Here is a 15,154-nt window from a genome sequence, read left to right on the forward strand (position 1 = left end):
CGATAAAATTATCAGCTTGTATCCTGCGGTGAAGCGGGCGTATTAAAGGACGGGATCGTGGGATATCCGGGGGATACTGGACCAGGTGACTAATTGACAGGGACGATCGCCAATCAGAACAGGAGGGAGCCGAAAGTTGACTCGCGTCGGTCGCAAATTCAATTAAAAGTTGCGGTTATTAGGTTGGACAATGAGTCCCCGGAGTCTGAGCGCTCGACGATAAAGGAGCCAGGGATCCGCGGAGAAAAAAGGATGAAACGTAAAACTGATGGGGTCCTTGCTGATTCCGCTCGGCTGCCACCTTGATTAAGCTCCTCGCGACGCTTCGAGAAAATATAATGACTTCTTTGCTCTGCAAACGCCGTCGAATGAATTCCTGTCCCCTTACGCTTTCTCCCTCGCGCGCCCAATAGAAGGACACACATCCACCACGGTAAATCAGCCGCACGGATGCGGAAAGAAAGCGGGCAGTTTTCTTGATTCTTTTTCTTTCGCGCGACGTCATCAGCCGCCGGCTAGGAATTGGTTAATTGTCACGTAATATTTATTAAAAGTGCATTCGTTCTTCAGTCGCAGCGCGTTACTAGTGTTTTTAACTTTAAACGTGGCTTGATTAATTTTATATTATCTTTAAAAAAAAACTTAAAATATTCAAATTATATTCTTATTATTATTTTTTTTCCGATTTTAAATAATAAAAAAATTTTCTGCTCGTTATAACACGTTGTAAAGCGAATACATTGAAGAAACGTTACACGATTATTATCATTTTTTATGAATTATAAAGGAATACAGCTGATAATTAATCTTTAATCATTTGCTAGTCGCCTTTGTTGAAGAAAAAAAAAAAAGAAGTTTGACGCCGACGTCTTGTAGTATGCGCGAAGTTCTCGTGGATCCTATATAATTTTCGCGGAATACTAGATAAAGTTGAAAATCGCGGCCGGTGTAATCAATCATTCGGATCACAAGAAACGGTAGGGCGGCCGCGATTTATTATGATAATCGGCGGTTTAATTAAGACCTTACGGTATAACGCGCCCGGATAAGAGGCAGTCACGGGATAGGTTTAAACAACGCGCTACGGGAATGGCCTCCCCGAATTGCTCGTGGTCGGCAATCTTGGTCGGAGTTTCGAGGCTGAGATTAAGGGAATAAATATCCAGGCCCGATAATTGTATTGGTAGTTTCAGTAACTAATGATCTAAAAGTCGTTAGCACAGCCGATCGTGAAGGGTGTTACGAGCCTTATACTTTGGCACCCGAGTAGCAGTGTATGGGGTGCGGCTAAAGGGTTCCCGGCGCTTCCGGCGAAAATGAAACCGAGACTTACGTACATTTATCGACGCACAACCAATTCGAGGTTTGCACGATTGTAATTCACGATCGGCCGATCGACAAGCGTGGTAAATTGGCGAAATAAACGTATCCGTAGAACGAAGGTACTAGCGCGCGGAAAAATCGGCAGTCATAATTTCGTAAAAAAATATTCACGAGTAATGCACGCAGTCGTTTGCATTTGTAACAGCTAAAAATTCCGTACGTTTTATCTCGCGGAGGAGGGGGATTATTCCTCGCGAGCTTGTTTCGTATTGATTTAAGTGTTTGCGAAGAAAAAGATCGACCAGGATCTTGCGAAGTAACCTTTTGCCTTCAGCCAAGCGAAGCGACGCGGGGTTGAAGACAGCGTAAGCTCGCGCGTACTTGGGAAACACGCGTGAATCGATAGGTCGTAAACGATGAATAATGCGAAAGTAAGGTCTCTGCATACGCGTAAACGCGGCCTCGATGCGAAAGTACAGCGGCGAGATACCCCACGAGAGTAGTTGTCTTCTGCGGAGCTGGATTCTGTGCCCAGCGGGACGTCCGGCCGGCGATATTTCCATGGAGTCCGATGCGATCGTAATAGAGACGCGACTTGAACAATATATTAAGCGAACCCGGCACCGTAATCGCAATTTAATCCGCTTTTAATTGAAAACTTACTATGCCCGAGCGGTTACGTCGGCCGGCGAGAAAACGTTAAAAAAAAAAAAATAATACTTGCATAATACAAACTGCAGTTTCTACAATTGTAACTTCCTCGTTGCGCGGACAGAAATCACAATAGGACGAATAATGACGACTTGCGTTGAAGTGAAAATAACACGCGAGCGGTACACGGGTATACATTTATACGTTAAGGAAATGTTTACGCGAGCCGGCGGCGCGTACGTGTCGGCGGCGCGTCGTTATCGCGGTTATCGCCGTGAAATGTTTCTATCTCATCGTGAGAAGTAAAGAAAACTGAGACGACGGGAGAAATAAACCGGGGCGTAGATACGAGATGCACTTTTAACACGGACGATCCGCCAGCGCAGACAGATTTGATGCATCGGTGGATAAGTAGCCGCGAGTTCTCACTTCATTTATCAAGGAACTGGCCCACCTGTCGTCGCCTCGCTGGCTCCATTCACGGCGGCCGAGGCGCTTCACCCGACAGACCGTGCATCTCGATGCATCTGGCCGGTTTGCGCAGCACGTGCATTAGATACTCGCGGATTGTACGTACAACGGTTACGGCTGTGCGAAAGGTGCGCGGATACGATAAAATACGAGCGAGTGATTTAACGGATGATCTCAGCTCGCGCCGTGTCTGATAAGATTCGCGATATTTTTCATCGGGGCTTGTCGACGGGGGGAATCACCGGGAATTTATGACCCCGCATACGTCGCCCGTAATTATACGATCGTAATAAGCGCCCCGTGCGAAGCTCTTTCGGGGCACGGCACGCGTAAAAGCGAGACGCGAATGATCGTTGGACGGGAAAAGTGCGGTCGCGAAAAAATTATTGAATTCTCAACGAGATGTACTCTCATTTAGATAACGGACGCGGGCGTTGGGCGCGGACCGGCGCCGGCCAGTGCGACGGGTAAGAGATCCGGTCTCGAGAAGGGGGATAACGCGTACGTATGTAGCGCGTTGCAAATGATCAGCGTATCGATGACGTCCGGCGTAACGATTGGGCCGGTATAACGAGGAGTTTTGACGGGTTTCGCCTTCCGGGACACTCGGGCCCGGCATCGGGCGCAGCCCGAAAAACCGATCGGTCGGCAGGACGCGCGCGAGAGACGGAGAGAGAAGGATCCGCCGCGGTGGAGGAAGGAGGGACGGGAGTGCACTCGGCGGCTGCGTAAATTATCTCGGCGGTGTGTATTTACTCGGAGATTTACAAGCGGGCAGCGCGCGTTTGATTTACACGCCCGTGCGCCCGTAGCCGCGCTGAAACGGCTAAAAGGCTTCTCGAGGTGAAATATGCAACAGGATGCGCCAGGATCCCCCGGACGCATCCACTGGGCGTCGCGCTCGCTGGGTTTTCTCGTGGCTCTCGCGTGCATTTATGCACATCTCCACGTCTGTCAATGTTGAGCCGCCCTTCGTTACCGTCCTAACGAATCTATTCCGTCGTGGTCTAAGCACACATTCGCGTGACGTAAAATATATCAGCGACTATTTTTTTATTGAGTCTAGCGTGGGTAAAAAAAAAAATGCTGAAAAAAATACTTTGTAATTTTTAGAATCTGTAATAAAATCGTGATTCACTATTTTTTAATTATTGGAGTAAAATACCTTCATATATTTCAACTTCGTAGCTTCACGAATAATATCTTTGAATTAATTGACACCGTACGAATCTGTATTTTAATCAAATATAACAATAGACATTAATAAAAACGCGAATAAAAAAAAATTAAAAAAAAAAAGACAAAAATTAAATACCGAGCGTATTTCTTGACTATACCGGTCCGTTGTCGCTGATAATCGTTCCAACGAAATCGCGCGATGGGCGTTCTCGCCGAAAGGATGCTTTTCCCCGGCTCGGCAGCGAAAGAAAGGATCAGCGCGCGGATGCGGCTCGGCGGTCGGGATGCTGCAGCGCGAGAAGACCGGTAAACGACGGGCCGTTCATACATCGGCCCGGGCTATGAATCGTCGGAGCGTGAGATCGTAAAGTCGTCCTTATCATCGTCTGCATCTTAATGCAGGATACCCCCGTACGTTACGTGTAACGTCGAGCGTACGTTTACCGCGCAATGTTACTTACGTGTTCACGTAGACACCGCGGTTGCCGAGCGACGGCGGCGGCGTGCGTTACGGCGTTTCGCGGGACGAAGGAGAGGAGAAATCTCGAAACGAGGAAGAGATGAAGGAAGAGGAAGGCGAAGCGAACCGTATGCAGAGCTTGGGCAGGCCGGGGCACAGGTGTCCGACGCTTCAAACAACATCTTTATGCCCCGCTCTTAACCCTAACCAGCACGCGCACTCTCTCGCGTATGATATAACATATATTTCCTCGGCGTGCATTCGCGCATTCACATCGGCGTGCCCGTTATTTAACGCCCGTTATTCACGTGCCCGTTGTGTTTGAAATTGTTGGACCTTCCTCGCGCACAGTGGGCCGCTTCTATTAGTTTGAATGTTGAAAATCTGAATTGAAAGATTGTAGGAATTAACAATGGGTTTTAGAAGCGAAGTGTTTTAAATTCACGTTGAATTAATTAAAGTCGATTGTTAGTTTGAAGATTTCACGTAAAGAATATCTCTCGTGTCAGATCGTAGATACTTACGCCGTTATAGCCTATTCTAATTTTCACTCTAGGCTCTCCCTTCCAGACACATTTGTTTTTACAACCCAATTACAACATGTTAATATCATCATCCATTTTAATTTCTATTATGATGATGAGTATGCTGTTTTCCGGCTTAGCGCGGAATATAGTAATATAATAAACTTCCGATTTATGAATTGGTGAACACATCGGTGCGCGCACGGTGCATATTTAAAAATATATACGGAAATAATTACCGAGAACATTTACCGACCCGTAATAGATGGCATGTGCAGATAAAACGGTCATAGCGCCGTGGCGCTAATAACCCCGTGTAATTATTCCGTAACACGAGGACGCGATGTTCGCTAAACAACCGCCGGTCGACAACCGTGCAATTATCCCCGCTGATTTGAGATTCGATCATTGCCTCGAGCGTATGCAACTATATAATAAATTCCCCCGCTATTAACGGGATATTAATAGTCCGCGGAGAGTTTCCTCTTCATACGTATTAATTACTATCAGCCTGATGAGGCCTCTAACATTCAGCTACGTAAAAAAAAAAAAAAATCTGTTGATCTACTTGTTTAACGATATCGCGATTAATTAATAAATTAACGAAATATAGCATATAATTCGCAGGATTAAAAAGATTTGCATAGACGTGCATCGTCTCTAAAACTGAAAGAAATTTGCTTTTTGTTTTACCTCGTTTTGTCTCTTACGATTCGAACGACAATTCGCAGACGATTGACGTCGCCCGCGTTCTTCCTTCCCGTCTAAATTCCAGAAACAATTCCCATCATACGTCGCCTCGTCGGTCTTCGGGGGATTCCAAAAAAGCGTGCTCGTCATCATCGCATATCCCAACGATAGCGCATTCAAATAAAGGCGAGGCCGGTGCGCTCTTCGTGAAAGAAAGAAAGAGAGAGAGAGAGAGAACTGGTGACAAGGCTCTGACGCTACCCGCTTTTGATGTCGCCGCCGTTGTCGGCACATCTGATTAGCATCCTCCTTCTTCTTCCGCCGACTGCTTTACCTCGCTCCACTTCCCCTTTCCGTCACGTGGAACACCGACGCGGTGAATATCAGGAGAGCGGGGAACGCAGAAAAGAGTCCGCGATGTCATTCTGGACCTCGTCCTTTTCCTCCATCCGTCCATCTAACTCGTCTCTAGCCTTTCCTTCGATGGCAGGGAAGACGAGCGAGAAGAGAACAAGAGGGGAAAGCGCGCCGGCTCTGAGTTATTCCTGCCGGCAACTCTTTCTCTCTTCCTCCCCATCTCCTTCTGTCTTTCTCGACTTGAGCCGCGGCGACATCATTTAAATGTTCCTTTGCGGAGCGCGTCCGCGAGTTTTTAGTTCTCATCTCCGAGAAGCCAACGGCCCTGGACGACCGGGGGGATACGAGAGCAGCCTAGAGATTGAGCTGGCATGAAACGGATACCGGTGCGTGGTACAGGACTAGTTTTCTTCGACATTCTTGGAGATTTTCCAGGAAGAGAATTAAAGTAGTGTCGATCGCAGAAAACAACAATTATCTCCGACTGTTTTTGGATCGGATAAATCATACATCTCTGCCAGAGTATACACCGCTGATTCATAATTACCGCGATAATATACGGGTTAAAAAAAAAAAAATGCAGAAAAATATGTAAGAGGGAAACATCCTTGGTCGTTCAGATCTTCTCTATGCATTCTTGAATCGCCATTTAGATTTCGATGTTACGTGGAAGTCTCTGCCTGTCACGGTAACGTTAGCAATGACGTTGCATTCCGCTTGCTCCCGTATCGATGGCCGGAGGGAGACGGAGAGGCCGCGTTTAAGAGCGTCTCCGGTAATTGTCATTTCTGACCAGCTTGACATACCTACCGCGCCCCGAGCAGCCCCCGTTTCTCCTCGTAATAATTAATATGCGACCGCAACGGAGCGGTGTCCTCTGTGCGCCGTGACTTCGGCTCTCCGAGTTCCCGCCGCGGCCCGTCTGGATCGTCTAATAAAACGATCGTCGTTTATCGTGCAATTATGCCGTCTCATTAATCCACCGGCAATTATGTTCCCCTTCGCCCCTTTTCCGGCCCCCTCGCCTACCATCCTCTTCTTTCTCCGTGCCCTCAGTCATCTCGATTACCGCATATTCCGCTCCTCGGGCTTTTGGGCCGACCTATCGGTCGGTCATCTTGCTCCTTCCTTCCGCGACCGTGAAACCTACGCGGGTGGGAGGGCAGGCGGCGCGGTCTTATTCATAACTTATCAACGTCCTCTCGGCGTGCACATGCAGCAATGTTGGGACAGACGCCGACGTCGTTCCTCTCGTCGTCGGAAGCGGCAATTACATCCTACTTGGAACCAAAGGACTCGCCCGGCCGCTCTTTTTTTCCCTCCTGATCGCCGCGCTACCTCGGGACCGGGAAGAAATCGAGGCTGAGCGAAGATTCAGCCGGCGACAAATCGCTGATGAATATTTCGAGCCGCGCGGTAGGAAAGTTTCTCATCGGACGCCGCGGACGGTTCACCAAAATATTTCCAAATGCTTATTAACGACTTAATCCACGTTGGTTTATTACACGTTTAAAATTAGAGTTCTCAGCTTCTTTGAATTTATTTTCCTCTTCGTATATTTCGAAGGGTAGACGCGACACTTGTACGCGCATTTTTAATTCTTCTTCTGACAATTGCCGCGGGAGGAAACAATCGCGTTGCAGAATTTCTCCGAGTGGAAGGTAATAGCGAGAGGAACAGAAGCATAAAAGTCGTCGGGAGAATTCAATAGTGATCTTTTATGATTGGGGGGGAAAAAAATATATATCCATCGGATAGCGATGACGCTTCGGCAGCGTTCCCTCTGCCGTAACAGCAACAGTCGATAGCGGAATAACGTCGATCGGCGGCGCTTTTGCCACGATGTAGATTTGTTTGCATTTAAAAATCAAATTGACTGCACTCCCCTTTACCCCGCTGCCCTCTCTCTTTTCTTGGTAGGACGTGGTGCCGGAGGTTGGTATGCGTTAGCTCTACCGCGGATGAAACACAGAAATACTCTTCGTTTCTCTCTGCCACTCTCTTTGCCAGACGGGGCCCTTCCTCTCGCTTTCGCCGCTGTTCTCTCTTATTCTCTCTTTCCGCGCTCTCAGTTGGGGACAATGCACGCCAGTTTTTGCGTCGTTTGCTTCCACGGAGACGGACGATGGATCCTGCCGGCGGCTTCGCCGCTTCCCTCCGTTTTCCTCCGTCCGCCTGTCCGCGATTCTCTCCTCTTCTTCATCTTCTCCTTTCCTCGCCCGCGACGTTAAGTCCTCTCCTCTTCTTCTTTCCGCGATGTCTTCCTCGTCCCACGCCTCGCGGCTTCTCTTTTTCCTACTTTGAGCCCGGCAGAGGACTCCTCGGCTCGGGCTCAACCCTTCGCATACAATGAAACCGAAAATCTCCGCGGCACTCCGGGAATGCGGCACATGATTACCTACATCGAAACGAAGAACCGACCGGCAAGAAGAAGCGCCGCGCTTTCTCTCTCTTTCTCCCTCGTTCATCTTGGTCTCTTTTTCGTCTTCCAAAAACACCGTGGTACTTCCACCTCGCGAAACAGGCAGTCACAGCGCGAATCGGCTTTCACGATCAAACGTTGTTTAGATTATTTAAAAAAAAAAAAAATTATCTCCCTAATATTACAATAAAAAAGCGCTTTTTTCGTAACAGTCGTAATTGCTATAGAAATTATATTAGTAATATACTTATATAATGTACTTATGTAGTCTGGATATCATAAAGAATTTTTTTTATGATACTTAGCGAGCCTGAATTATTTCGCAATGAACTTCGACGTTACGAGTAGGATCTGCTTTAGACAGATATATTAAAAGCCGCATGACCGGACTGGAACAGAGCCAGATGAAATGAATCGTCGAAAACCTATCGTCATTCACGTCAACGGTACAGATGTTGGGTGCGGCGATCAAACACGCGACATCTCTGCCGTTTCGTGACTATGAACCGTTAAGATCGCGTATAAGATCGCTCGGATTGATCTACTATCGTGCCGGGATCACGAATCGATTGAAACGCTCATGCTACAGCTTATAGAAAACATTTTCTTAACGAATTAACGTGATCTTGTTTATAATCGCAGCTGATTGCGAACTTAATTTATGCTTCGATAAAATATTGCTTATTTTATTTACGTATTATAATTGCATGTAGCTGCAGCGACGTATTTATTTAGTATTTGCTGCACCGAGCGCGACTTTAACATGTAGACGTTCGCTGATACATATTCAATAAATTCAATTTCTTCTACAAGAATTGTTACCTTGACTAAATATATATTTTTTTTTTAATGGCACACCGATGAATCAATGAAGCTCAGTGAAGGCTCGCGATGCTCGTCGCTCAAGGAGACTGTATAGTAGCGCAATTATGCACTCAGCAGACTCTTACTCTGCAGAAAAAGATGACGGATGCATCAGCTTACGCGAAACAATCCGCTTACGCGGACGGGAAATATAAATTTCAAATTTTTCGTTGGGATTTTTGCCGGAATTTCGTTGACTTAATTTCATATCCAATTAGATTGCATTGGATTACATTCACGTGCAAAAACTCCGGCCGTGTTCAGTTACTCTCCCTCCTTTTTAAATGCATTGATGAACAATTTATATGTAGCATCGCCGGAAAATTTACGTATTAATTCAATTGAAAGTATTGTCTATGCTAAACGTAATTAACGAGCACATATTTAACATGTAATCGTACATAAAACGCAAACATACATTTAATTTTTAATCTTCGGTGATTTACATAAAAAAAAAGTTAAAAATAGTAATAATAATTAACGTACAAAAAATTTTTTTAAATTAATTTTGTCGATATTATTTTTATATAATTGATGTATCACACATCTTGCACATACGTGCGGATATACGTTAATTATAATATCTACCAAAGGCACAGAAGAAGCATAATCTTTCGCACATCAAAACTTTCTTGGGAACGATTACGCTTTGTCGGTGCTTAAATTATAGATTGCCCTGCCTGACGTGTACATGAAAAGTTTAAGGAATATCGCCGGTCATGCTATCTGCATTGTTTCTCTCCGTATTGTGAATTAAATACACGTTAACCCTAGAATTGTGCAGCGTGATTGTAATCGGGTGGAGTCACGCTAATTAAAAATATGTAAAGCGCAGGGGTGCGTTAAATAATTTGTATGTATATTTAAAGAAATAATTATCGTCCGTATAATTTCGTGTCGCCGATCACCCAAGATTATCCGTATGAAAGAAAATTTTATTAATCCCGGCGGAAATACCGTGAAACGATCTTTTGTTTCACTTCGAACGGTCAATAAATTAGCCCGAGTCGGAGGTCGACTTTCGTCTCTTTGCGGGTTATCGATTAACCAGGTAAGGCGATGAAAGAGTACGATGAAATAATGATGGGACCAGGTCGATAAATAGTATGCCTCTGCGCCTCTTCTCTCAAGGGCGAGGACGAGGGAGAGAGATGAGCGGAGGCAGGTAGGGAGGGGAGGACCATGAGACCCTTCGGGGTCCGCGCTAATGCCAGCTGAGAGAAGACACCTATCAAAAGCCCGTATTTAAATATTATCAATGAAATTACAGTGCTCACTGCTCGCGCAGCCAGCTCGGTCATTACCGACTGGCAATTCGGCCTCTTTAATCGCCGTTGTCAATACTAATCGACATCGTCGTTATTTAATATGCCCCGTCCCATTTTTCTTTTACGGATCCGCCGAGCCACCCGTTGCTCTTGCCCTAACAGTCTTGGGAACAGTCGCAACTTGAACGAAACGCAGATTGACCGGCAATTACGTGATTTTTCTTTACGTTCAGTATACCGTTATTGATAATTCAGATTATCGCGATGTATTTGATAAACGCCACGCGGTCGGCACACGCTAGATATTCCTTAGGCTTGCGTTTTTACGTTACGTTATTATGCTGTATATGAGGATCCATAAATTTGCCATATTTGTTCACTCTGACAAATTTACATAAATAAGCAATTCGTTTATTATGTCAGCTAGCCGGAAAAAGTATTAGCTTAAACTTAATCGCTATTACGTAACGGAAATTTATAAGATGACAGGGACGATAACCGGCATCGTTACGTATTTTCCGAGTTTCCAAATCCATCGTTCGCTGGATGCGCGCATAATAATTGCGAGCTTGCAATTAGTAACCGGTACGGCAAATAATATCGGCGTTGCTATCTGCATTAAGTGCCATTACCATACCGGCGAACGGAGCAACGATAGAAAGGAGTGGGAATAATTAAACCACTATGATCGCTATCTAAATAATTAGGACTTGGCGTGACTTTCTGTGCGCCGCTGTGTGTAACGTTCGTAGGCGAACAGTCAGATTGTAGATTTCATGAAGCCGGGCATAATTAGGCAAGATATATGAACACGAAATTCGCGTATTTAAATCGCACTGTTGCGGGGGGAAGCCTTATGTCCGAGTCGTGCTCAAGCGGAACCGATCTCGTCTTGGGACACGCTAAGCTACTGTGCGATATGTCAGAGGATAAGACGTCTCTATGATTTATTTTACATTAATATATATATATATAATTTTTTTTTTTTTTACAGAAAGAATGCAAAAAGTATATTGCAGAAAGAAAAAAAAATCCTATTTATTCATTTATTTCTGCTTGAGATTTTTTGCACGATAGTATTTCGCAGTAGCATATCCTCGCTGTGTCAAATTCGAAAGTGTATTTTAAACGTACTTATATAATTTCGCTTTATACTTTTTACATCCGTTCTTTCGAAAGACTCTCGTTATTAAGGGTACGATTTAACTGGCGAAATTATTTTCTTTCTGCACGTTATCTATCGCGTCGAAATAGAGAAACGGGGTCAGAAGGCAGATACGCGTCGGCACTGTCAAAGAGTTTAGCCGCAAGACACGCGAATCAGAGATGCGATCTGATAAGAAGCGGAACATCTCGGTGTACCGCGTACAAGCCCCCCGCTGTGTCCACGCACCTTAAGGCACCATTCTTGCGTGCGGCGACACAAGCAGGACCCACGTGCTCGAGATGCTCTCGAAACAGTCGCTAAAAAAGACCTCACATTAAGTTCCTAAATAATTATTTACCTACACGTAAACGAATCATTATGCTTTCCTCCTGATAAATTATTTGTTAAAGTAATTCGAACAAATTAAGTTAACGATTATTATTTAACTTCGTCTAGTGCCGAAGGTACTTATCTATTAAGAAAGCAGTAGAGATGAATATCGCAAGGTGATTTATTGTGCCTGACAACGCGAGTTTTTTTTTTCTTTTTTTATAAGATTAAAACAGAAGCAATTAACGTTTGGACGCCGTATCGATAAAATCTGTTTTCTTTGTAAGTTACGTAAATGATTACGGCGGATATCTGACTGCGATGTAGATTACGCCGTTATAACGAAACGTGAGTGCATGCCTACGAAGTTAAATAATTATTTCCAAAGGACTACGTTACGTCTTTGAAAGTTGCATTAATTTTGCTGCACCGTTCGATGATCTTAACGGTCACGTTCGAGCAATATCGAATAAAGACTGTGATTATATACGATAGTTGATGACGAACCTAAGCCGACTTATCCCGCGCGAGTCCGGCAGCTCCGAGCTCGAAACCAATCCGTATCGGTCCAGTCTGGGATTAATCGGTGTTTTGTTCTGCGGCGAGGTGCTTATTAAGGTCATGCCTTATTAAGCTCCACGGGCATGCAAACGCGAGCGAGGATCCGTGATGGTAGATTTCATCACGAACGAAATGGCGACCACCTATTGTATCGAGCCAAAGGACGAGTTTTATTACGAGCAATCGCGACCGGTAACAATTAAATTAATCGCGCGGACTGCATCTAATTTTTTTAAAGCTGTATACTTTAAACTCGCAGCATCTACAGGCTCTCTTTATTATTATTCTTAAATAACTTTTATAAATTTAACACGCGTATTATTATCTTAATGAATTAAATGAGTTTAACAGAAATATGAAGATTTACGCAATTATAATATTATCTTTCTCGATGACTTTTTTTTTTATCACATATTTGATTGTACGCTTATCTTATTTTATTCTTATAATACTTTTCAATTATTTTAGTTAAGGGAATAAAATTTAAGTAGGTTTACATTTTAACGAGTTGCTAGGTAATGCTGTGCATTTGTGCGCTTTCAACTGGTATCTCTCGCCATACTGGCGTCCGCAGATATCGCACTTATAAGGCTTCTCGCCGGTATGCGTGTAAATGTGATTCGCGAGCTTCGCCTTCACGATGAAACGCAGCTTGCAGAAATCGCACTCGAATCGCTTTACGCCAGTATGCCGATATCTGTGCACTTTCAAACCCCAGGATCTTCTGTAGCGCTTGCCACAATCTTCACATTTATAGGGCCTGATACCTACAAATTAAAATATGTTAGAATTAAAAAAAAAAAAGAAAAATTATATATTAAATAACTATACATTTTATAAAAAAAAAATATTATTTTTAGCTTTTTAAAACTTTCGATATTGCAAAAATATATTAATATAAAATATTGCATTATAATATTTTTAAGGTATTAGACAATTATTGGGTGGCTAATAACGAGCTAGAAAAGCTCGATAATTATCTACAACCTAATAGCAAGCGTATCGGTATGCAAAATATAAATCAGAAGTGCGATATTAATATCCGTAGTATCTTCGTAGCCACGGGAGAACGGATTTTTTTTTTTTTTAAGCAGATTGATAAGCAAGCGAGTTGATTCGCGGCGAAGAAGTGTTCGCTTTCATACGCTCACCCCGGTTAGACAGAGGTTAATTAAAAGTCCCGGAATACATTTCCGCCGCGGAACGCCCAGGTCGCACGAGAAGCGCCAGCGTGCGGCGTGCGTTAAGTACCTTAAGAAATACGTTAATGCATCGTCATTTGTACGCGTTGCGAACCGAGCTTCCGATTATCTCGAAAAATTCTTTTGTCCGCGGCGATCATTTCGCGAAATAAACGCTCCGCTGGATTTATATGCGAAGTTAATGGTCCGGCGGGCCTCGACATTGCGATGAAGAAAAGACGAGGAGGGAAAAGTGATATAAATAGCGAGATCTCGTGCAGCAGAACGGTCCTAATCAGAACACCTTCGGCTTCCTCTCTGCGCCGGGGCGCGAAAGAAGTTGTGAGAATATTCACAAGCTCACCGTAATGCGCCAGTACGTGATGTTTTAGCGCGCCTTTCAGGTGGAAACGATGCTTGCAGATGTCGCACTCGAATCTTCTCACGTCCGTGTGCGTCAGCTTGTGCGTTTTCAGCACCGACGATCTCTTAAACTTCGCCGGGCAGAGATCGCACGCGAACGGCAAGTCCGCGCTGTGGACGGTCATGTGAGTCCGGAGGCTGTTCGCCCTTAGAAAGCATTTGCCGCAGATCTCGCATTTGTGAGGCCTCACGTTCGTATGTATCAATTTGTGATCTCGCAACGACTGGTGGCGCGCCAATTTTTTCTTGCAGATAGAACACTCGAACGATTTCATCCCGTGCGCTTTAGACTCGTGATCCTCTAATATATGTTTCGTCTGTAATGAATATGAAATATTAAAATACTAGATATTAAATATCTAACAATCAGGTTTTAAACGATATGCGAAAACTAATTAGATATATAAAAATATTCAAACATACAAAAAGCATCTTGATTCATGTTTTGTTCATAACTTTTTTTTTTTTTCACAATGGTTGAGCGCTTTTTGTACTGCTACGCAGATTATTTTTTAATAGATCGTTCGATTAGATAGACAAGATAAATTGTATAATTTTGAATGCAGCAATATTTCACTAAGGATTCATTAGTCTGAGTACAAAGTAAGCGCATCAGTTTGTGCAGCAAAAGAGTTCGAAGAGATATGATATTAAGATCGTTACATTTACGAATAGCTATTAGCATTAACTACCTGAAATTGGAGCTCGCATTGTCTGCACGCGAAAGGCTTCGGAATAAAATGCATATGCAGGTGATTCTTTAGAGTTGACGATCTTGATGGGAATGGTAATTGCATTATTAGTACTTTACGACGAAGGCCGTTTCAAGCCAGAAAAGAATAGTATTAAAGACACGTTATATTTCTCTCCGAATGCATGAATTAATAATTTTAATCGGATTTAATTAATAATTAACGAGAATTTCCTATTATTTGGATATCGTACTTGGAGAATTGCCTCGAACAAATTTCGCATTGGAAAAGTTTTCCATGGTTCTGTCCAATCACGTGAGTCTTGAACTCGACCTCGTTCGGAAATTCGATCTTGCAGACGTTGCACATTAAAAGCTTTCCTCTTGTCAGTGCCACGATGTATTCCTTCAAATCAGTGTACTCGTCCATTTTTCTTTGAGAAAGCGAAACGCTTGCATTTCTTTGACAGCGCGATTCCGAAGTCCGTTCAGAATTTTCATGGCGTGATACTTCTTCCGACGGTTTGTTCCCGACACACCGTTCGACATCTAGCTCGTCGTTGGATGAAAAATTCTCGATCTCGTCCAGAATCTCGGTTTTTATTTTAATCT

General features: G+C 44.1%; 1 protein-coding gene across 1 annotated transcript in view; it reads right to left on the reverse strand.

Moving 5' to 3' along the window:
* Positions 1 to 12,490: 12,490 nt before the first annotated feature.
* The window catches only part of LOC139107161 (zinc finger protein 90), a 124,006-nt gene continuing 121,342 nt past the window's right edge, over positions 12,491 to 15,154 (reverse strand). The window contains exons 9-12 of the mRNA XM_070664509.1: positions 14,797 to 15,152; positions 14,544 to 14,625; positions 13,793 to 14,168; positions 12,491 to 13,014 (exon numbers count right to left, since the gene is read on the reverse strand). Of these exons, the coding sequence (XP_070520610.1) occupies positions 12,731 to 13,014; positions 13,793 to 14,168; positions 14,544 to 14,625; positions 14,797 to 15,152 (1,098 nt within the window). The 3' untranslated portion in view covers positions 12,491 to 12,730. The remainder of the gene's footprint in view (positions 13,015 to 13,792; positions 14,169 to 14,543; positions 14,626 to 14,796; positions 15,153 to 15,154) is intronic.

Source organism: Cardiocondyla obscurior, linkage group LG12 (genome assembly GCF_019399895.1).
Source record: "Cardiocondyla obscurior isolate alpha-2009 linkage group LG12, Cobs3.1, whole genome shotgun sequence".
NCBI classification, from domain to species: Eukaryota; Metazoa; Arthropoda; class Insecta; order Hymenoptera; family Formicidae; genus Cardiocondyla; species Cardiocondyla obscurior.